Source organism: Peromyscus maniculatus, chromosome 8, assembly GCF_049852395.1.
Source record: "Peromyscus maniculatus bairdii isolate BWxNUB_F1_BW_parent chromosome 8, HU_Pman_BW_mat_3.1, whole genome shotgun sequence".
NCBI lineage: Eukaryota > Metazoa > Chordata > Mammalia > Rodentia > Cricetidae > Peromyscus > Peromyscus maniculatus.
In genome coordinates this window covers 81,834,393-81,857,838 of record NC_134859.1, presented here as the reverse complement: position 1 = coordinate 81,857,838, position 23,446 = coordinate 81,834,393, and the positions used below count along the sequence as shown (strand labels likewise).

General features: G+C 52.4%; 2 protein-coding genes across 3 annotated transcripts; one reads left to right on the top strand and one right to left on the bottom strand.

Moving 5' to 3' along the window:
• The first annotated feature begins 1,840 nt into the window (after nucleotides 1-1,840).
• On the top strand, nucleotides 1,841-15,535 carry Sgca (sarcoglycan alpha). Of its 2 annotated transcripts, none has more exons than XM_076543189.1 (11): nucleotides 1,841-2,074; nucleotides 4,571-4,629; nucleotides 5,436-5,555; nucleotides 5,646-5,800; nucleotides 5,982-6,054; nucleotides 6,434-6,632; nucleotides 7,067-7,229; nucleotides 8,131-8,339; nucleotides 8,616-8,642; nucleotides 14,948-15,140; nucleotides 15,372-15,535. In XM_076543189.1, the coding sequence occupies exons 2-10, from the start codon at nucleotides 4,593-4,595 to the stop codon at nucleotides 15,126-15,128; spliced, it is 1,164 nt and encodes a 387-aa protein (XP_076399304.1). In that variant the 5' UTR covers nucleotides 1,841-2,074; nucleotides 4,571-4,592; the 3' UTR covers nucleotides 15,129-15,140; nucleotides 15,372-15,535. The 2 variants fall into 2 exon arrangements, with proteins under 2 accessions (XP_076399304.1, XP_006972004.1); XM_006971942.4 differs by having other exon boundaries at nucleotides 1,844-2,074; nucleotides 15,367-15,535.
• Nucleotides 9,502-10,319, bottom strand: LOC102913656 (histone H1.9). The gene has a single exon (XM_006971941.4). The coding sequence runs from the start codon at nucleotides 10,100-10,102 to the stop codon at nucleotides 9,578-9,580; it is 525 nt and encodes a 174-aa protein (XP_006972003.1). The 5' UTR covers nucleotides 10,103-10,319; the 3' UTR covers nucleotides 9,502-9,577.
• Nucleotides 15,536-23,446: the final 7,911 nt, after the last annotated feature.

Below are 23,446 nucleotides of genomic sequence, written 5' to 3'. Positions count from 1 at the left end.
AGGATGGAGGGAGGAGAGTGGAGGGATGCGAGGGAAGGAAAAGAGGAAGAGATGATGGAAAGTCTATAAAAATGCAGAAATATTTAAGTCTACTAACCTGTTAAAGTGTATCCACCTATTTGGATCCTGACAAAAGCAAATACTTTGCTTTAAAAAAGAAAAACTGAAGAGGGTTGGAGGGATAGCTCAGCAGTTAAGGGCACTGGCTGCTCTTCCAGAGGACCAGGGGTCAATTCCCAGCACCCACATGGCAGCTCACAGCTGTCTGTGACTCCAGTGCCAGGGAATCTGAGAGTCTCATACAGATATACCTGCAGGCAAAACCCTAATGTACAGTAAATAAATAAATAAATAAATAAATATTTTTTTAAAAAACCCTGAAATATGTGTGGGGCGTTTTGATACATTGCCTGTAATCCCATCACTTTGGAGACTGAGGCAAGAGAGTCATGAGTTCCAGACCAGCCAGAGCTACAAAGTGAGAGACCCTGTCTCAACGAAAAGCAAAACAAAGCCTGAAATGAGAGAAGTACCAAGGCATGAGGCCACAGTCCCAGGCGTTTGAGAAGCTGAGGCAGGGGAATCCCTTAAGCCCGTGAGTTTGAGATCAGTGTCCTAGAGAATAAATAAAGATGAAATTTACAAGAGAATGGAAATTCAAACACTGGAAGTTTGATAACTGGTAATACTTTGTGATTGTGTTTAGAGAGAAAGAGTAATTATCTTTAAAAGATATGTACTGAGATATTGACAGATGAAATTAAATGGGAGAGGGGACCTGGGTGAGATAGACAGGAAGAGATTGGCTAGGAGTTGATAATTGTTAAAGCTGGATGATAGATATATAAGGAATAGATATATAAGGGCCTGTTTTATTATTCTGTGCATGTTCAAACAATTTTTTTTTCCAGGCTGGAGAGATGGCTCAGTGGTTAAGAGCACTGACTGTTCTTTAGGGGACATGGTTCAGTTCCCAGCCCCCATATGGCAGCTCACAATTGTCTGTAACTCCAAGATCTGACACCCTCACACAGACACACATGCAGGCAAAGCACCAATGTACATAAAATGAAAAGAAAGTTAATAATTTAGTGTGTGTGTGTGTGTGTGTGTGTGTGTGTGTGTGTGTGTGTGTATGCCACACTTAGCTGAATCCCCTGGAATTGGAGTTACAGGTGATTGTGAACTTCCTGTGTGGGTGCTGGGAGCTGAATTCAGATCCTCCAGAAGGACAGCAAGTGCTCCCAGCCTGAGCAATCTTTCCAGCCCTCCCTTTTTCCTTTGAGACAGGGCCTCACTGTGTAGCCCTGGCTGGCCTTGAACTTACGGAGATCTGCCTGCCTTTGCCTCCTTCATGCTGGAACTAAAGGAGCGTGCCTGCACAGTCAGGTCCAGTTTCCTAAAACAGAAAGCAATCAATAAAAATTTCTCAAAAAAAAAAAAAAAAAGGTTTCAAGATTCTGCGACACCTTTCCAGTCCCTAGATCCCAACAGCCTGAGGTGTTTTAATGCAGCAGCTCCTGACCTGGGAGCTTTGGGGGCCTCCGGTGGATTCCTGGGACATTCCCTGGCTCTCCTGAATGGGGGTGCTCTTGGGGAAGAGGAGAAGAGAAGTAGCTGTAGCTTTTCCACTGAGGGAGGCCGGCCCCTGTGAACCTTGCGTCTTTGGGAGTTGATGACACTGGAGCACACTCTGCCTTAACGCAGCTGAGGGTGCGAGCGAGTGACACCAAAAATAGCAGTAAGGCATCTGGGGAGGGCGTCACACGGGAGGCAGGGGCAGGGCAGGGCCATCTGCCGGCTCCGAGCCCCGCCCACTCTCCGCGCCTTCCACTCTTGCTCTGCCTCCACACCCCTTTCCTCTCTCCTCCATCTCGGAGAAGGCAGGAGATGGCAAGGTGACCCCGGGGACAAACACCTGCCTGGGAGCCTGCGTGGATGCTGACTCTGGGAATGTTGTGACTCTCCAGGGACAAGCAGGGTGGTCAGGTGGGAAGAGAGATGGGACAAGGACAAAACCTGCCCACTAGTCACCTGAATGCAAGCCTGACCGGGACATTCAGGGTGGGGTGAGGTAAGCGACGCATGAGCCTTGGGGCCATGCCTGCTGAGACTGTGGGGTGCTGGCAGTGGTGGGCACTGTTTCTTCCTCGGTGGTGTCCACCATCCAGTACCTCGAGGAGGGAGCTGGACACAGGGTTATGCACTTTCTGAGCATTCGATCAGCAGCAGCATGGCTTTGGAGGACGTTAGAAACCGCCATGCCTCAGTGTTATCAACTGTTAAATGGGGGCTATAGTAACGTCTACCTCGGCCATTGCTGTGGGTACAGAATGGGTCAGTGCCCACAGATGCATGGAAGCATTTTGGCACAGAAGCTAACAGGTCATCTGTCCTTCCCACCATCACCAGCCCCAGTCAGACAGGATGTTCTCATCCCTGTATGATACAGGTGGCTGAACACATGCTACCATGGGTGTTTGTGTGGATTCTGCACGGCGGTGCCCAGAGGCCAGCACTAATCATGCAGTTTATAGTCGTGAGAACAGGCCTAGAGAGGGCGAGTGATAAGACAGTCTACAGGAACTGTCAAGCTGGGACGCCAAGCCTGTGCACTGAGCTCCAGCTACATGAGCCAGAGAGCCTCTCCTCGGCTTACCTGTCCCCACCTGACGGTACCATCTGGGTTCTTTCCATCCAGGCCTTCATATGGAGATGCTTGGTCTGGGGCTCGGACTGGGGGGAAACTGTTAAGGAAGTTATCAACCAGCCCCCTGCACTTACTAGTTGCTAGACCCCACGTCAGGCTCAGGGCTAAGAAGGTGGTAAGATGAGGAGACCAGAACACCTGTTCCACACCACGATGCTGTGGGGCTGAGCTGACAGAGATGTGTGCGTGTGTGTGGACTCCTCCGTAAGCAGCCAGCCTAGGAAGAGGAGGGACAGGAAAGGCTTCAGGGAGGAGGGGACTTGTGCATGCAGTCTGATCAAAGTCTGCCCAAGGGACAAGGCAGGAAGGGAATACGAGGCAGAGGGAACAGCTTGGACGGGTGCCAGGAGACTAAGAAGACATATTAAGCTAGGCAAGGGCAGAGGGAGGGCCAGAGACTGGAGATGTATGGGGGTGGGGATGGGGTTCTAGACAAAATGGCCAGATAGAGGAAGGGCCAGAAAGTCCTCCACTGGATATGAGCTGGGAACTCAAAGGCAATGGGAGTCACTGAGATTTTAAAAGGGGGCGGGTCTGAAGAAATGGCTCAGTGGTTAAGAGCACTGACTGTTCTTGCAAAGGACAGTTTCCAACATCCACCTACTGTTTCTTCAATTCCAGGGCATTTGGCTCCCTCTTCTGATCTCCATGGGCACCAAGCATGCATGTCATACATAAACACACATGCAGGCAATTACTCATACACTCAAAATAAAAATAAATCCTAAAAATTTAAGAGAGGGCCCAAGTAGCCAGATTGGTGGTTTAGAAAACATGCTGAGGGGCTGAAGAGATGGCTCAGTAATTAGAAGCACTGAGTGCTTTTCCTGAAATCCTGAGTTCAATTCCCAGCACCCACATGGCAGCTCAAATAGACTACAGCTGTAGACATGTGTGATCCAATGCTTTCCTCTTGTGTGCAGACAAAACACCCATATGTATAAACAAATACATTTTGGGTTGGTGTGGTGGCACACTCCTTTAATCCCAGCACTTGGGAGCCAGAGGCAGGCAGATCTCTGTGAGTTTGAGGCCAGCCCAGTCTACAAATGTAGTTCTAGGATAACCAGAATTGTTACACGGAGAAACCCTGTCTCAAAAAACCAACCAACCAACCAACCAAACAAACAAACAACAACAACAACAAAACCAAAAAAACCCAAAAAACAAAAAACAACAAGGCTGTGAATGTAGCTCAGTTTATGGAGTCCTTGACTAACATACACAGAGTCCCGGGTCCAGTCCCCAGCATTGCCGAGCATGGGGCGTACCTGCCATCTCAGCACTCAGGAGATGGAGGCAGGAGGAGAAATAGACGTAGTTTAAGGCCATCTTCACTACATAGCAAATTTGACGCCAGCCTGGGCTACATGAGACTGTCTCATAAAACAAAAACGAGGGTAGCTCAGTGGGTAAGAGCTCTGACTACTCTTCCAGAAGATCCGAGTTCAATTTCTGGCACCCGCATGGCTGCTCACCACCACGTGTAACTCCAGTTCTAGGGTATCAGATGTCCAGTTCCCCCTTCTGGCCTCTGGGAGCCACTGTATTCAGGTGGTGCACAGACGTATGTGCAGGAAACACACAAACACACACAATAACAAAATAAAAAAAGAAACAAGTAAAGCGCAGGATAATGCATCAAATATATGATATTAAAAAAAAAAAAGAAACATACACACAAAATAAAGCCCACTGTGGTCACCAGGAAACAGCTGGGGGACACAGTGTGTGAGGACAGCGTCTGTGCCAGATTCAGTGCTCACTCCGGGCCAGGCTGTTCCCAGCTGCTCTGACACACCTCCTCCCCCTCCCCGCCCCTCCCTCTTCTGCTCCAGCCCCTGTCTCTGTCACTCACAGGGCTGGCTAGGCTGGGGCAGCCATGGCAGCCGTGCTGACTTGGATTCCTCTCCTTGTGGGCAAGTCGGGGATCTTCTTCAGGGGAAGGGACAGAATGAGGGGTGGAATTTAGAGGTTATGAGGAAGAAGAGTGGGGGGGGTCCTCAGAAGAGGGGTTTGGGGTGGGTGAAACAGGACCTAGAGGGTTTTGGGGGGTGGGGTAATGATAAGTCACTCGAGGATCCAGGGACTGGGAGCTGGGCTCTGGAGGATGGGGACTGCGAGCTTTGAGGGCAGGGGTGTCCTAGAGCCCTGGGTGGACATGGCAGGACAAGGGAAGAGGTCATGGGCCCTTTAATGAGCTGGCTGGGACGCTACTTCTGGCAGACAGGCTAAATTTGGCATTAAGAGGGAAGGAGGAGGCAGCCTGGGTGAGTCCACTTTGCTGGGCTCCTATTGGCCTACATTGTAGACCCTGTTCTGTGTTCTTCTCTGGGAGTTGGGGGCCTCGTCGTGGTTACCCCTTTTCTGAGGGTCCTCTCTATCTCCAGCTTCCCAGACATTCAACATGGGGTTCTTTTTTCAAGTAACCTGAACACAGACAGCATACAACACCTTTCTCAGCCAGACATCAGTCCCCTCCCACTGTGGGCCCAAAACATGGACTGAAATGATGGCTGGGGGTCCCTCCCATGAATCCAAAGCCAACGAAAGTCTGGGGCTTGTTACCCTCTAAACTATGCATCAGAGCAGGGTCTGCACCCCACCACTTGGAGCCAGCCAGGAGACCTCAGCTCTCAGAACATCAGGACCACTGTGAGGAAGGGAGCTCGCCTCCTGCCTGTGACTGAAGCTGTGTGTTTGGGGTTTATGGGGTCCCCCACAGGTCTTCTGGCAGGGCTGAGGGACACCACAGCCCAGCAGACCACCTTGTACCCACTCGTGGGCCGTGTGTTTGTGCACCCTTTGGAACATGCCACCTTCCTGCGCCTGCCAGAACACATCGGTGAGCGAGGGGCCAGATGGGCTGGAGTGTGCCAATCCCGATCGCCTGTCCTGTCTCCAATTCCCAATCTCCTCTTGTTTCTTCCGTCAGCGGTGCCACCTACCGTCCGACTCACCTACCAGGCCCACCTCCAGGGACATCCAGACCTGCCCCGGTGGTTGCGCTACACACAGCGCAGTCCCTATAACCCTGGCTTCCTCTATGGCACTCCCACTCCGGAAGATCGTGGGCGCCAGGTCATCGAGGTGCCGGCGGCGGCCAGAAACATCCAGACCCCCTGGGGGTGGCCACTGGGTCCTCCTAGGACTAGCCCTGCCAGTGGGACTGGGGGGTTTATGCATGCTTATTTACATATAATTTGCATACACTCCATGTATACCCGCTTCCCCTTAGCCCCTGTCCTCCGCCCTCTTTCCATTCCCCCAGGTCACAGCCTACAATCGCGACAGCTTTGACACCACTAGACAGCGGCTGCTGCTGCTGATTGAGGACCCTGAAGGTACCTCCATCCCTATTCCATTCCTCCACTGGTGCCAATCTTGAAGAGTGTTGGGAAGCAGTGGGGAGCGCGGCACCCCGGAGAGGGGGCATCAGGGCAGATGCAGCGCGGCGGGGCATTGATAGCTTTAGGGAAGGAGCTCTGGAGGGAGGTCTGTCCTCACCTGTGTAACTGAGCTGCCCGCAGGCTGCAGGGCATTAGGCAGTCGTTGGCCGTTGGCCGCAGTGTTGGGAAAGGGAACTTAAGGCCTGTGTTGTACACAGGCTGTTGGAGCAGAGGTGGTGTGCGGAATATGGGAAAACTCCGAGGAGGTTTAGGAAGCACCTGGAGAACCGAGCACAGGGTGGGGCCCAACTGAGTGCTGACTTGGCCTCCCCAGGTCCCCGGTTGCCATACCAAGCCGAGTTCCTGGTGCGCAGCCATGATGTGGAGGAAGTGCTGCCCTCCACCCCTGCCAGCCGCTTCCTCACCGCCTTGGGGGGACTCTGGGAGCCAGGGGAGCTCCAGTTGCTCAACATCACTTCTGCCTTGGACCGTGGAGGTCGCGTCCCTCTTCCCATCGAGGGCCGGAAGGAAGGGTAAGGGGGCAATCCGGGAGGGCTTCCTGGCTGGCTGGGGAATGGACCCAAAATAGCCACCTCCCTGATTTCCTGATTACCACCGTGGCATGCCTTCATCAGGTTGATCTCTCTTTGCTTCCCTCCCCTTCCATCTCCTTCCTGGGCTCAAACCCTCATCACCCTGAAGTCTGTACTTGCTGATACCCCATGAGGACATCTGAGATCCATCTGTTAAAAGTCATTTCTGGGGTGCATAACGAGTGGGGTGCTCTGACTTGGTCTCAGGTCTTGGGGGGCTGTGACCGCTCCCATCAGGCCCTCATGTGTCTCCCATGGGCCAGCCCTGCCCTCGCCCAGGTCCTTGCCTACTGTCAGGACACCTTCACCTCTCCCTGACAGAGAGGTGCCCTACCCTCTTCCACTGTGCTGACGGTGGCTTCTTTCTGCCTCAGGGTATACATCAAGGTGGGCTCTGCCACACCCTTCTCCACCTGCCTGAAGATGGTGGCATCACCGGACAGCTCTGCCCGTTGTGCCCAGGGACAGCCTCCATTACTGTCCTGCTATGACAACTTGGCACCCCATTTCCGTGTTGACTGGTGCAATGTATCTCTGGTGAGAAGGGATCCTGGTTCTGGGGTTTGGGTTTAGGGTACAGTCCTCATCAAGTCCTCTCTATCTATGATTTCTCTAGCCCAGCTTTTTTTCTCTGATAGGGTCAGTTTGCGTCTCAGAATCAGTCTGGGGTCTCTGTCATGGACACACACACACACACACACACACACACAAAGTTCTATTTCCTGCCACAAGAGGGCGACAAAGCTTACAGTCCACATCTGGACGCTCCAGCTCTGAGTCCCTGGTCTGCTCAGCCCAACAGCTGAAACTACCAAGAATTCCTAAGTTAGAACTCCAGCAAGGGCATCCGTGTGACAGCCCTGTCTGCTTTCGGAGGAAGTGCCACCAAACAAGGCTGCCTGCAATAAGAGACTCATTGGGCTCTTGGTGATGTTTCAAGGGACCCTAGGGATCCTGATCCCTGACTGGAAACTGCTGGTGTACAGCTCCCGGGAACCAGCAACAGGGGACTCCATCAGGGTCAGGGGCTAGCACTGGTCATGGGCAGCCTACTGAAGGCTGTGTGCTCACCCCCAGGTCTCTTCACCACCATGGTTCACTGCAGGAATAAGCACACTTATCATCATTCTGAATTCACTGACCACGTTGAGGCAATTCACCCCCATGAAGCACTAGCCTGACCCCGAGTTCACACTCAGGCAGTCCAAACGTAGCACCAATACTAACTGTTGTACATCCCTGCTTCTCCTGGAACTGGCTTCTCCTGGCCCCTCATCCAGTGTCCATCCTGTAGTCTCATGGGCTAGGGAAGGCAGGCAGGAAGAAGGCCTGTGGTTATATGGGGTCGACAGATTGGTGGTTGCCATGTTTCCTGTGGGACAGTGTCCCGTGTGCCCATTGAGCTACTACTCCTGGGTCAGCTCTGGACTCTACACAGGTGGACAGGTCGGTGCCGGAGCCCCTGGATGAGGTGCCTACTCCAGGTGACGGGATCCTGGAGCATGACCCATTTTTCTGCCCACCCACTGAGGCCACAGGCCAAGACTTCCTGGCAGATGCCTTGGTCACCCTCTTGGTGCCTCTGCTGGTGGCGCTACTGCTCACCCTGCTGCTGGCTTATGTCATGTGCTGCCGGCGTGAAGGACGGTGAGTGTGCTTGCTGGCCAGGGGGAGCAGAAGCCTGGCACATCTAAGGGACCACCCTGAGACTGGGGGAGCCATACTTCTCAGGGAATGGGATTCTCAACTGTAAGAGGAATGTGGGGCCCCCTTTCTAGGCAGATGGAGGTCCACTCTTGTCTGGCTTGGGACTAGGAGCGATTCTGAATCTAAGCACATGAGATTCCTACCCGGGAGCTCTCGGGACACCGTGGGGCAAAGCCGCACTTGTGTTGACTGCCCCCCCCCTCCATTTTTCCACAGGCTGAAGAGAGACATGGCCACCTCTGAGTGAGTAAAGCGAAGACGGGGGGGGGGGAGGTTGGATAGGGGATGCTCCCCTCCCCTGGACTGTTGAATTGGACCCTTCACTCTTTATGAGCAGCAGTGACCTCTGAGGGTTGGCCCTGGGCTGGCTGGAGGCTAAGCCCATGTCCTGACCTTGTCCTCCTGTGTTCTGGTCATAGAAGAGGCTATTGTGGCACAGCGCAGGGAAGGGGATCTGCCCCTGCACCGAGGACAGGGCTTGAGAGGCGGCAAGCGGCTCCCCGTGTGGATCCCTTTTTCCTCTCTCCTCCTCCTTCGCTCTTCTCCATCCTGCCCCTTCCTTCCTTCCCTCCTTTTCTCTCTTTCCCTCATCTCCCCATTTCCCACTTCCCCCTCCCTCCCTCCTTCTCTCCCTCCATCTTTCCTTTCCTCCCTCCAACCCTCCTTCCTTCCATCCCTCCCTACTTCCCTCCTCCCCTCCCTCCCTCCTCTCCATCTTTCCTTCCTTCCCTCCCTCCCTCCCTCCCCCCTCCTCCCCTCCCTCCCTCCTTTCCATCTTTCCTTCCCTCCCTCCATTCCTTCTTCCCTCCATCTTTCCTTCCCTCCCTCCCTCCCTCCCCTTCCCTCCCTCCCTCCCTCCCTCCCTCCCTCTGCTTTCCCCCGCTGTGAACCAGACATCTGGCCTCTGATTCTCCATGTGTTAGAGGATGTGGCTGGCCTAGTGGATGGCAATGGATGCTTTGAATCCTACCGTATCTTTCCAAGCCCATCTTATTCTGCCTCAGATTCCTCCTATCATCCATGGCCTCCTCCCCCACCCTGTGCCCCTCAGCCCCTGGCCTAATTTTCCCACCCTCTGAACCCCAAAGATTCCAGAAGACAGTTGTGAAATAAGTTGGGCTTTTATTTCCATCTCACTGAGCTTGTGGCAAGCCTGGTACCCCGCCTAACCTGCCTTATTAATGGCGGCGGCCTCTGGCCCCCCTACGAACTCCCTTGAAAAGCCCTTTATGGCTCTTTCCAGAGCCTAGTAGTGACTGGCGTGGTCCAGACCGGCGCTGCCTAGGCTTCTGCCTCCGCTGCCTCCGCTGGCGTCTCTTGGCCTTGCGCTTGGACTTGAAGGCTTGCTTCTTGCCCAGGCGGAAAGAGCCTGAGGCACCCTTGCCAGTTACCTGCTTGAGCATGCCTTTCTTCACTAGATTCTCGACCGCACGCTTGAAGCGCCAGCTGTTGTGGGCCATATTGTAGCCTGTGGTGCTCACAGCTTTCTTCAAGGCAACAAGGGACACACGTCTGTGCAACCCCTTGTCAGCCACAGCCCTCAGAATCACCTTCGACATGCTGGGCTTCCGCACGGTTTGGGGACAGGTGTAGGGCCCCGTCTCACTCTTGCTTGGGTCGTCTGATGTGCTGGCATCTTGGTCTACAGCCACCGCAGAATTTGGGGCTGTAGATGGTGACACCAGCAATGTGTCTCTCTGCATCTCTCCCGGGGATGACTGCAGGGCACTGGATGCTAAGACCTCCAGGGTGGCGGCTGGAAGTATCCGCCGGGCTACTCTCAGTAGTGGGCGAGCTGTGTTCTGGCTTCTGCTTCCCTCAGAGGCTCCTCTTCTGGGTGGCCAGAGGGAGGACCGAGGATGATCACCCACGGTTGGCCTCAGCAGACTTGTGCTGTGGGCTCAGGGGCTGGTGAAGTTATCTCCGCTATGACCTCAGGAGGCCATTGTGAGGTGGGCAGAATCCTGTGGGGGTCATAGCAGACCCACTGTCTCTTCTTGGGAAGCTCAGAGGCATGAGACAGTGGGGACATCTGATGTGCCAGATGCCCTTCAGTTGAGAGCTGTAGCAGGGTGAGCCCACACAGGGAATGCCCGTGCATATGTGACGTGTACATTTCTGAACCAATTCCAGGACCTTTAGTTAGTCAGTTAGTGGTGCTGTGTACTAGGCAAGTGTCTCATCACTGAACTATCTTCCTAACTCAAGCCCTCACTTTTAAATCCACCCCTGAATTGCCAACATCTTCTGCTCATTGTGTCTTTGTGTCTCTGAGTGTAAAAATGCTAATATTTTGTGTTTATTATTTTGAGACAGGGTCAGCTTTTTTGGGGGGTAGGGGTTGAGACAGTTTGTGTAACAATCTTGGCTGTCCCAGAACTTACTCTGTAGACCAGGCTTGCTTGCCTCGAACTCCCAGTGATCCTCCTGCCTCTGCCTCCCGAGTGCTGGGATTAAAGGTGTGCGCCACCACTGATAGCCATGACAGGATCAAACTATATAGCCCTTGATGGGCAGGAGTTCCCTATATGTGCTAGGTTGGATTCAAAGTCACAGAGATCCACCTGCCCCTGCCTCTGCCTCTGGAGTCCTGGGATTAAGGTGTGTGCCACCATGCCTGGCCACATTTGTTTATTTTTTGAGGTAGAGTGCTAGCCTCAATATACAGCTGAAAATAACCTTGAACTTCTGATTCTCCTACCTTCGCCTTCCTGAGTGCTAGAAATTACGGATGTGCCACCACATGCAGCTTGTGTGGCGCTGGGGTTGAACCCAGGGCTTCGTGCGTGCTAGGCAGACACTTTACCACCTGAACTCTTCCAATACATTTTAAACATAAGAATTATAATCATACTTTTTAAAGGAGATTACATAATTTTCAGAGTAAAATGCAATTCCTCGATTTATTAAATTAACCAGTCTTCCATATGAAACTGGTAAAATGCTTTATTAAACTGGGTGTGTTGGTCCATGCCTGTAATCCCAGCACCGTAGGAGTGGAGGCCGGAGGATCTCCACCTCGCCTCCCTCAAAGGCCATTCTGGGTTCCATGAAAGCCTGTCTCAAAACCAAAAAGAAAAAAAAAGAAAGGTTTTGGGCTTTGTTTTCGTTTTTTTGAGATAGGGTCTCTCTATTATGTAGACCAGGCTGGCCTTGGACTCACAGAGATCCACCTGCCTCTGCCTTCTGAGTATTGGGTGGGATTAAAGGCATTCGACACCATGCCTGACTGGGTTTTATGTCTTTTATTTGTTTTTGCTTTATAGATCTCTTCCACTGAGATCAATAATTTTGACATTTCACAAGAGGATTTTTTTATAAGTTTTTTTTGTGGGCTGTGACAGACTTAATCACTTGTGTCACTGACATTGTGACTTTTCTCTTGTGACCAGTGGTTTTTTTTTTTTTTTTTTTTTTTTTTTGCCACTTCTAGCTTTCTTGGTTCAGTTTGTACCTCTGATGTCAGGGAGACCTGCTCTCCTCTTGATTGTAACCAATAATTTTGCCCTGTGTTCGAGCATCCTGGGCTGGCCTGACTTTTGTGCTGATTTAGTTCTACCAGATACAGTTATTTTACCTACATCAATGTCTGCCACTTTTCAAACTAGCCACAAGCAGTGACTTTGCTGCCTGGTGACTTTCTCACTGGCAGCAGATCTGACTGGTCACAGAGTTCTCCAGGCCCCAGTGGCATTGCCCTGTGGGCCTCTGTGTTTGGGGGCAGAATGTCCGTTGGTGGTGGAGTAGGTGTAGGAGAGACCTGTGACCACACGTGTGTGCGTGTGTCTGTGGGTTTGTGTTTGTACGTGACAGTGCCTTGGCCTGGAGTACTTACATGAAGCCTCTTGGGAAGGCGCCTCTGGATTTGATGTCTGCTCATCTGCTCTTCTTAGGGAGATTTCTCTTCTCTTCTCTTCTCTTCTCTTCTCTTCTCTTCTCTTCTCTTCTCTTCTCTTCTCTTCTCTTCTCTTCTCTTCTCTTTTCTTCTCTTTTCTTGTTTGTTTGTTTGTTTTTCAAGACAGGGTTTCTTTGTGTAGCTTTGAAGCCTGTCCTGGATCTCATTCTCTAGACCAGGCTGCCCACGAACTCACAGAGATCTGCCTGCCTCTGCCTCCCCAGTGCTGGGATTAAAGGTGTGCGCCACCACCGCCCGGCTTGGGGAAATTGTTCTACCTGTGCATTACAAGAGTGATGAGACCTGGATGTGGAGCTGGAGGGGGAGGGGCTGCTTGTAAGGGCCTTTCCTGCCTTGGGGGACACACTTGCCACACTGGCCTCTCTTAGCATCCACACACTTCTTGCTCTCTCCCCTCTACAGGGTCTCCTCCCCCAGGGATGAAAAGTTGTGTTTCTGACAACTCAGTTTGTCAGATTCCACATTTAGGAGCTTATCTAACTCTGCCTGGCCTTAGACAGTGACCTCACTTCTTTTCCTGGCCAGTGGGTGCTCAGTGTCACTTCCAAGGGGAGCACCGACTCTTCTCCAGGAGGCCTGCCTGTCTTTCAGTGGTCTAATCCCTCAGCTCTACCCCCCGCCCCCCGCCTTTTTTAAAGATTTATTTATTTTATGTATATGAGCACAATATTTGCATGTACACCTTTATGCCGGAAGAGGGCATCAGATTCCACTAGAGATGGTTGTGAGCCACCATGTGGTTGTGCGGATTTGAACTCAGGTCCCCTGGAAGAGCAGCCAGTGCTCTTAACCTCTGAACCATCTCTCCAGCCTCAGGCTCTTAACTGCAGCTGTGGTCCACTACCTTATTAGTAATCAAATGACAAGGGAAGAGGCATTCTTTAGCCTGCCTGGAGCCTGGTTTCCCTAAGAAAACCCAATTCTATTTTTTCCCCCCAAGACAGGGTTTTTCTGTGCAGTTTTGGTTCCTGTCCTGGATCTCTCTCTGTAGACCAGGTTGGCCTCGAACTCACAGAGATCCGCCTGGCTCTGCCTCCCAAGTGCTGGGCTTAAAGGTGTGTGCCACAACCGCCCAGCCCAATTCTATTTTTAAAAACTGTTTTTGATATAGCTTCCTTGTGCAGCCCAAGCTGGCCTCAAACTCACACTCTTCCTGCCTCAGCCTTAATCCTAGCAGGAAAAAAAAAAAACAAAAAACATTGTTTACAAAGAGAAATCTCTGCTCTGATTTGATGATCGCGAGTTTGGGAAAATGTCACCAGACTAAGCCAACAAATAAGGTGGATTCATATAAATTAGGCTTGAAAACAACTTCCCCTGGAGGTAAAATTCACCGCTGGGCTTGCTATAGTAAAATATAGCTTCCTATAATAATGCCACAGAGAGGGTTAGCAAGTTGCCAAATGTCACAAAGCAGTAAGCAGCTGAAGCTTCAGTGAAAAACCAAGGCTTTGCTCCCGTGCCAGCCTCTGCTCAGACACACTGCAGCTTGCCCCTGGATGACAGAAGGCAAGGACCAAGGACAGTCTGTCACATGTGATTAAATCAGGACCTGAAGCTGGAGTTCAGGAAAGGCCTGATGGGTGTGGCCACGCCCTGCAGTAGGGGTTTCCAAGTTGCTGAGGGTGGAGCTGGGAACAGCTCAGGGAGCTCTGGTCTGAAAGAGAGACAGGGAGGCAGGTATGGGGCAGAGGGGGGCAGGCACAAAGGAACAGAGATCAAGTTCAAGGAGCCCAGATAATGAGATCCAGAGCTTGATGGGACACGGGGAAGGTATTCCCAGAAGGGTGGAGGTCTGGGAGATAAGAGGAGGTGAAGGAATGAGCCGGATAGCCAGACTAACAAAAGACAGGAGGAAGGTGAGAGAGTTAGTCCTGGTGTTTGGAGTTGGTACTGAGGGAGGCTGCCGAATTCTAGAAGGAACTGAGAAGACCGTCGGAATATAAAGACATCATACAGCTGAGGAGGAGGCCAGGTGGGAGGACACTTGTCTAGTATGTGCAGCATGCTGGGTTTATCACACATATGTACACTGAGTATGGTGGCACATCCCAGTGATCCTAGCACTTGGGAGGTGGAAGCTGGTGGATCAGGAGTTCAAGGTCATCCTCTGTAAGTATTGAGTTTGAAGCTCAGGCTACCTAAGTCTTAAAACAAACAAACAAACAAACAAACAAACCAGAACACTAGACTTAGAAATCCCAGCCAGTACCAGCTTCTGCAAATATATGCTCCATGTGGGTATCTGCTCCTGCCTTGGCATCTCGTGTGTTACCTATGCGGGCCACTATTCCAAACCCCCAGCTGTATTTTCCTTACTTTGCATAACAGTCTAGGAGGAGAGTTACCATTATCATCTGTGTTTTACACTTGGAGGAAGTGGAGGCACAAAGGGGTTAAGCCAACAACACAGAGCTTTAAATCTAGGTTGTCTGCACCCTGAGCTTTGTCTCAGTCACTGGGCACAAGCAGGCCCCAGTGAATTCCCCATTTCCCCCTGCACTTACATCCTGTGTTTAGGTGCCCCTACAACCAGACCTGGTAGGCAGACTGCAGGGTGGCTCTGAGACAGTGCCAGGCTGGACCCTAGAGGCTCGTTTCAAGAGCTGATGATCTTCTGCTTTGTCTCCAGCATCCAGATGGTTCACCATTGCACCATCCACGGGAATACGGAAGAGCTTCGGCAGATGGCAGCCAGCCGTGAGGTGCCTCGGCCTCTTTCTACCTTACCCATGTTCAACGTACGCACGGGAGAGCGGCTGCCTCCTCGAGTGGACAGCGCACAGGTGCCCCTCATCCTGGACCAGCACTGAGAGCCCTGCCAGGTGGGTCTGGCTGGGCAGCGCCATCCTCTAACCGAGAAATAAGGGAGGCTCTATCTCAAGGCAGGGGCACGGGGTGGGATGTAGGGGGTCACACTGACTTGCCGCTCCCATAGGCAGGGTGCACAGCAGTGCCCCACAACTGCCAAGCACGCAGGACCAGAGGGTCAGGATAAGGGAGACAGGAGTTTGGTACCCTCAACCCTTCCCACATGTCCTTCTCGTTTAGTTCAGTTCCAGCTGCACCCCTCAGAGCCGCTGACCTGTGACTACGTCCACCGCTGATTCCAGCTGCTAGCCGACTTGGACCTCCTGCTCCAGACAGGCAGATGGATGGGGTAGTGGGGGGACGGCGCTTGGGGTCAGCACCCAAGAATAAATACCGGCTGCTGTGTTCACCTATTGATTCTGGTGTCACCTTCTCAGTAGATGTCACTGTGTCCTCCATGTCCCCCTCTGAGAATCCCCAGAGGCCACCAACTGGCCATTGGGACTCTTCCAGTTTTGCTGTTCTCAAGCTCCCTGGATCTGATCATGAGGCTTGACTGGATTATTAACTCCTCTTTCTTTCTTTCTTTCTTTCTTTCTTTCTTTCTTTCTTTCTTTCTTTCTTTCTTTCTTTCTTTCTTTCTTTCTTTCTTTCTTTCTTTCTTTCTTTCTTTAGATTTATTTATTTATTATGTATACACTGTTCTGCCTACATGTATGCCTGCAGGCCAGAAGAGGGCACCACATCTCATTACAGATGGTTGTGAGCCACCATGTGGTTGCTGGGAATTGAACTCAGGACCTTTGAAAGAACAAGCAGTGCTTTTAACCTCTGAGCCATCTCTCCAGCCCTAACTCCACTTTCGAGACCAGGAGACTAAAGCCTGTGGAGAGTAAGTGACTTGCCCAGGGTCACAGAGCAAGGCCTGTCTGCCCATACACTGCCTTCTGTGGAGTTAAGGAGTTTGAGAAATAGGGGATCTAGGTCTTTACCTAGAGATCTGGTGGACACCTGCCACAGTTCTCTGCAGGACCTTCAGTGTGCACTGTGTTGGGGGCACCTGCCACAGTTCCCTGCAGGACCTTCAGTGTGCACTGTGTTGGGGGACACCTGTCACAGCTCCCTGCAGGACCTTCAGTGTGCACTGTGTTTGGGGAGGAGCTGATCTCAGTATGGAGCTGTTGGGAGGTGTTACTGGCTGACCGTCCTAGGCCCCAGAGGTCTGCCATTCTAGAATGTCCCCTCCCTGATCTGAGTGTTGCCAGTGTGGCTTCTCCCCAGGAGCTCTGGAGTACTTAGCTGGCTGCAGAGGCCTGGGATTGTTTCCCCAGGTTGGTACAACTGGAGTGGGCCAGTTCTGCTGTGCTCTCTGCCATCTGCACTGGGACCGGGACTCACACGGTACCACCTTCGTGGGAGGACAGGCTGGGACTAAGCCTGAAAGGGTCCTGACAGAGGGTGGCAACAAAGGACAGGTGGCCCAGCCGATCTCAGCTCTAAGAGAAGGCGTACAAGTGCCTGACACCCAAAACCCTGGCCCTCCTTCAGGCTGCTTTCCTGGGAGCGTCCAGCCCCTCAGCTGCCCCCACCTCTTTCTTTCACTTGACAGGGTCTCCCTACATAGCCTTAGCTGTCCCGGAACCGTGCAGACCAGGCTGGCCTCGAACTCCCCCTATAGCTTCACAACTTCCTTCACTAGTAGACATTTGTCTCTGCTCTAACACATATCCTCAGAGAGACCCTCCCTGTCCCCTCTGCTCCCACGACCTCCAGAGTCCCTTCACAGCCCTCTTGGCTCTCGGACAGGAGATGCTTCTGGGCTCGTGGGTTATAGGTCTTCCGGGCTGGAGAGATGGCTCAGCTGTTAAAGGCTGGGCTCACAACCCAAAGCACCAAGTCTTCTTCCAGTACTAGATTCAGGGTTCTGTCCACCCTCTCTCTAATAGCTCCCCCCACCCCATCCCTACCCGCTTAGCCCCAGCACAGACCCTGCACAAAGATGCCAGGCAAGGCTGTTTAGAGGGAATACCTAAGGGACACTGTTGTCTGTGTGTTTGCTCAGTTATTTATTTGTTTATTTGTTTATCATGTGTCTGGGTGTTCTGTGTGCATGTATGTCCTGCAGAGGCCAAAAGAGGCGTCAGATCTCCTGGGACTGGAGTTAACGATGGTTGTGAGCTGCCATGAGGGTGCCTGGAATCAAACCCTGGTCCTCAGCAAGAGCAGCCAATGCTCTTAACTGCTGAGTCGTCTCGCCAGCCGCTGCTCAGAGTTCTTTTCTTTTTTAACAACTAGTTAAGTGCAGTACTGAGAAGGGGAGGGGGGGTGAGTATAGAACAGGAGTTCAATCTGTAACTGATTGTGACCAGTCAATTGTGATAACTCACTTCCTTCAGACCCGCCCGCTCAGAGCTTATGGAGGCTGCACTTCCCCTTTAGGCCAAAGGCTAAGCCTCTACCACTATCTATCTCTTGCACCTCCCCTGCATTCTGGGTACCCCAAACCACTATCTCCTGCATCTCCCCTGCATTCTGGGCACCCCAAACCACTATCTCCTGTGCCTCCCCTGCATTCTGGGCACCCCAAACCCATTAGCTGCCTAATTAAGGAACTGAGTAGTTAAGCATTGACAGAGCCTGGTGGTGTGTGTGTGTGTGTGTGTGTGTGTGCATACTCACACGCAAGCACAGTATATGTACTCAGTGAATGAAGGCTGGAGGGATGATCTCTAATCAAAAGGTTCTTTGCAGAACAAACAGGTGCCTCTGGCTTCTCATTGGCTGCTGTTTCCTTCTTTCCTGGAGGCCCTTCAGCCGATGGATGGAGAGGCACAGGCCCAGCTCAGGTGGCAGCTCAGTGTAGTGGCCCTAGGTCTTAGGCTGGCTTCCCCTGGGTCCCTGTGCCTTTAAGGTGGGGACTTCTGGCTCCCTCTCACCTCTGTCTGGTCCTCTGCAGGCCTTCCTGGGCTGGTCAAGGATGGGAGAGTGAGGCGTCAGCTCCTCCCTCCCTCCCTCTGCTTCCTGGCCTTGCCTTGGGGTCTTGGCAGCCTCTTTCTCCCAGCTCAGTTCCAAAGAGCACACAGAAGCCTGCCTGGCTGCCTTCCTGAAAGGAAGTGGCCCAGACAAGTAGCCGGGAGGATGGCGTGACTACAAGAAGACACCGAGCCCTGCCTGGGCCGGCGTGGACGCCCAGCTGACAGCGGCATGGGAGGGGGACATAGACACCCAGTACCCACTGTTGCCCGGGCAGCAGCCGCTCCTGGAAGAGTAAGAGTCCCACACTGCAGTCAGGACCGCTTCCTGCAATCCCTGACAAGGAGCAGCAGCAGTCCACCCCCGCCGCCCCCCCCCCCCCCCCCCCCCCCGCCTGCTGCGGCTTCACCCCACTGTGGATGGCCCTGCTTAAGTGGCCTGATGGGTGGCCTCCACCTTCACTCTAGATACAGACTGCACACGGGGCCTGGCTCCTCAGACATTTCCTCACCACATTGTCCAGGCCCTGGAATACAGGGCACCGCCTCCATCAGGCCTCAGCCCCTAAGGCAACACCTCCCCAGACAGGGTCTAAGCTTGGCTCTGGCACACCATAGCTGCATCGACAGTTAGTTTGCTCATAAAAGGAGTCAATCCCTACTTCAGGGCTGACGGGAGAAGCCATGAGGACAGGCATGCAGGCCCTTCCTAGATACAGAGCATTATCACGAGCAGCCCCTCCATGGTCAGAGGTGTGTGGGTCTCTCCGACCCATCAGATCTGGACTGATGGGCTCTGCTTCCACCAATGCCTCAGGAAATGTTGGTGTTTCCTTCCGAATGGAGGTGAATGATAAAGTCCACATTCCTTGATGCAATGGCTGCATGTGGACACCAGAAACATGGCTAGTTCAAGCCAAGATGTGTATGGTTTGAATGGTGTCTGGGCTTGTATTAGGTTATGAATATTAGGTATATATAAGATATGAAATCGGTTTCATCTGATTTTTTGTTGTTGTTGTTGTTTTTTTTTTTTTGTTTTTTGAGACAGGGTTTCTCTGTGTAGCTTTGCGCCTTTCCTGGAACTCACTTGGTAGTCCAGGCTGGCCTCGAACTCACAGAGATCCTCCTGGCTCTGTCTCCCGAGTGCTGGGATTAAAGGCATGCGCCACCACCACCACCACCACCACTCCGCTCACCCGACTTTTCTTTTTGACATGAGTTCTCATATAACCCGGGATTTGAATTAGATACGATGCCTAGAGATGACTTGGAGCTGTTGATTCTGTCTCTGTCTCTTGTGTGATACTAGGGATTGAACCCAGAGCAATGTGCACCCAGAAATCACTCTACCAGCTGAGGTACACACCCAGCTCATCTCTCTTCCTTTTAAACATGGATGCTAGAAAATGAAAAATATCTGAGTGGCCCACAATCTACTTTTTAACATAACATAACATAACATAACATAACATAACATAACATAACATAACATAACATAACATAACATAACATAACATACACACACACACACACTCACACACACACACACACACACACACACACACACACACGCGCGCGCGCGCGCGCGCGCACAAATACAGTGTAGGGGGTGTGGGATCCCCAATGTGTGTGTGTGTGTGTGTGTGTGTGTGTGTGTGTGTGTGTGTAGGTAAGAAGAAAACTTATGAAAGTCAGTTCTCTCTTTCCATCATAATGGTCCTGGGGATGCAACTCAGGCTGTCGAGCTCATCAGCCTGTACCTGCACTTGCTAAGCCATCTTGCCCCACATCCTATTTTTATAGGGGTAATGACGGTTTATGGCTTTCCCCAATCCACTCAGACCCAGAGCTTAGCCTCTTCCTTGCCCTGGCTGCTCACTGTCTGCTGGTGTCCCACAGCCCTCCCGATGGACGTTTGCCACACAGCAACCGATGTCTTCCAGCTTGAGACGTAGCTGCTGCGCTCTGAAACAGCTTCGGTCCCTCTCACACCTCTTCTCTGTCTTCCTTTTCAGGTGCTCTCCTTTCCGATCCCTCCCATCATCTTAGGCAGGGAGAATGACACATGGTCCAGCTCCCTTGGGTACCAACTCACTTCCCTCCCTGCCTGGCTTTGCACACTCTCTGCTGAGAGTTGAAATCTCTATGTGCACACAAGGATCAATCACCCTCCTAGAAAGACTCTCCTCTTCCCAGGTCCCGTCTCCTCCATGCAAATGTCCCAGCTCAGTTTGGAGCACACACTCTGGAGGAACACACTAACAACATCTCATCAGCTCTGAGAAGTCCCCCTGGCATGGGGACTTTGGGGTGCTTGTCTCCTTCCACACCCAGCCCTTCCTGTTTTTCCTTAATGTCTCCCTGATCATTCCTAATTCATCACCCTTCACCTTTAAACTTATAAGACATGTATGTCCTACCTTCTACACCCCAACAAGCAGGGAGGGGCCTGCGGACATAGATACCTTTGGTTACAGATAAGTGGGCACAGGAAGAGACACATTCTCATCCACTCAGGCCCCCACTGAGACACCGCACAGGGTCCCTCAGATGTTCCCCATTTCCTCCTTCATGTCATCACCCAGGCCTCCCTGTGGTTTTGTGAATGCCTCCCTGGTCTCCTACTTGTATCTGGGAGCTCATACCCATTCCACCCACTCCGCTCATCCTCCCTCACACTGAGGTCTCCACGCTCCAGCTAGAAGTCTCCTTCAGTCTTCCCACTCCGTCCTCATGCAGCCCTGTCTGTGGAGGTCTTGGAAACAGCTAGAAACAAGGAGGAGAAACCCACCATCTTTAGGTCACAGCAAATCCTTCCAGGAGACAGCCAGGCTCAGGTCCCTCGCCAGAGAGACCAGGATTCCAAAACAGCAGCAAAAGTGAAAAATCAAAACAAAGCCTTTTCTCTTTTCCAGATTTTCCCACTTGGGTTTGTCTAAAATATCGGCCCTGGGAGACTCGTCCTCCCCATAAAAACAGAGGTGGATGTGGCAGAGGGGAGCTGGAGCAGGACCCGTGCCACCGCAGTGAGGGTCTTGGGAACAGGGTCAGGCATCTGTATTTAAGGCGGCTGTGATGTCAGCGGGAAGGAGGGCTTGGGTTGGGAGTGTGACACAATGGTCTCTTTGTCCCCCTGCGCTCCTGTTCTGAACACACACTGAAACCGCACACCAGTCCATACCACGTGGCAGCCACAGTGGAGTGCCGCACACAGGTCTGACACCAGGTGATGTGCCCATGTTCATACCCACACATGGGCGGACATGTGTGTGCATGCAGACTCCCATGTAGATTTGTGTCTGCAGAGGGAGAGCTCTGCCGCCGTTAGCCCGTTGGTAGTTATTCAAAGTGATGGCAGTAGTACGAGCAAGAGCTGAATTCCCTCATCACGGGAGCCACATTTTAAGTGCTCAACTTCCTGTCATGTCAGGAAGCTGCTATTTGTTCCCCTGCCTGGCCAGTTTGTTCTTCCTCTCACACTTACCCACACCTTTCCACAGCTCTGTACTCACACCTACAGGAGGAGGACCTCTGTCTCGTGGTCTTGTCTCTCCCTGGTACCCATGGAGACTGTGCCCAGCTCTGCACAGCATCACCTGGCCTCTGCACTGGGAAGAATATGGTGCACCATGACCACAGGGGCATGACTATAATGTCTGGGAACTCAGAGGGCTGAGGTCAGTCTGGGCTTGGTAGAGAAGAGGGGAGAGGAAATGTTTGAACCTGACCTTGAGGGATGAGGGATTAAGTCGGTAGAGAGGAGGGACATTATGCCAGGAATGATGGGAAGGGAAATACAATGAGAAGGGGGTATATATGTAGAAATTGCAGTCACCTCTTGGCTGAAATGACAGATGTGGGCCATGGAGGGGACAATAAGCGTAGACAATTGAGATGTAGTCAGGTAGGGCTCGGGTGCTTGAGTTCAGAAGGATGGAGCTCCGTGGGGATGGAAGGAGAGGGTGTAGCCAGAAAGAGTCCCAAGACCTGAGATACAGGGGTTACCTGGGAAGACAGGTATCATCAATCAATAGATCTGTCGGTTCCGCACAATTTTGGATAGTTTGTGTAGGAACCAACCTTCATTTATATTCCCTAACTCTTTTCCTCTCTAGATCAATTCCCTTTTTACATTGTCCTCATGTAAAGTGTGAATAATGAATTATTAAAAGTCATAGTTAGCAGTCACGCATACTCAGTGACAATATTAATGTGCCCAGTGGATGGCCCCTGTAGCCCCCCTCTCTGGCAGCATGAGAAAGGGAGGAGGCTGGGAACCGGCTGCTGCTTCTTTTCAAATTTGGGACCTGACTCCCTGAGTGGAAGGGGGCAGCTGTCACCTGTATCCTCATCTCTAGATTCTGCTTCACCCCAGACTTCTGCCCACTGGGTCCTCAGTCCTCCCGTTAGACCTCTGCCCCCGTTCTCTGAGGTGAAGGGAACAGCCAGTTCCCACCCCTCGGGGGGGCGGGGGGGCTCGGGTTCTCAGGTGGGCAGAGCACAAGGCAAGGGGAGGGAGAATCAAAAGTTTGTAGAGATAAAGGAAAAGGGGACGTGGACCGGAAGTAGGGTGGAATGATTCCACAGGCCACCTGCACTGAGCTGGCATGCATCCTGGGTACGCTGATGGTCAACAGGGACCCTCGCACCTCTGTGGTGTGGGATCCTGTCCCTCCTGGTGGCACACTGCAACTTCCTTAACCACACAGCTCTCCAGGGGTCCCAGGCTCTTCCCCTGAGGGCCGAGCCACCTCCCTCTGGTGAACACAGGAATGAGCCTGGAGGATTCTTTTCCTCTGGCACTCCAGCCTCAGCAGGCCCCTTCTGTATGGGATTGCTTGTTTCTCTGGGCAAGAAGCAGGTAGAGGCCCGATATCCCTCCATGTTTAGCCACGGAGAAACCTAGTAAAGATTCTCCTGGGCCTCACTACCCAGTCCCTGTCCCCTCCCCTTGGATTTCCGTGAGAACCCATGAGCCTCTGGGATCCGTGGATAACCCTTCGCCGGGCCTCAGGCCTGCAGCCTGGAGAAGAGGTGGCATGGTATGTGTGCACTAGGATTCCAAGTGCGTGTGGGTATGCACGTGACTCGGTGCACCCTGTGTGGAATTGTGTGAGGATGAGGACTTGGGATGTGCAAGGAGGACCGGAAGAGAAGACAGGAAGAGGTAAGGAAGAGGTCTAAGGCATAGGAAAGGCAAGAGGAAGGTGGCAGCATCTGGATGAGAACTGAGAGGAAAGAAATGGCAAGTTTCTCCGGTCCCAGAGCCCTCTCCCTGGGTCCCCCACCCCACCCCACCCCACCCCAAGTCCCAGGAAGGAAATTCAGAGGCCACTGCACATGTG

Coding starts and splice junctions, on each gene's coding strand:
- LOC102913656 (XM_006971941.4), bottom strand. CDS start 10,102: ATGCAGAGAGACACATTGCTGGTGTCACCATCTACAGCCCCAAATTCT.
- Sgca (XM_076543189.1), top strand. CDS start 4,593: ATGGCAGCCGTGCTGACTTGGATTCCTCTCCTTGTGG. Junction 5,556..5,645: donor GCGCCTGCCAGAACACATCG/GTGAGCGAGGGG, acceptor TTCTTCCGTCAG/CGGTGCCACCTACCGTCCGA. Junction 5,801..5,981: donor GTGGGCGCCAGGTCATCGAG/GTGCCGGCGGCG, acceptor CCATTCCCCCAG/GTCACAGCCTACAATCGCGA.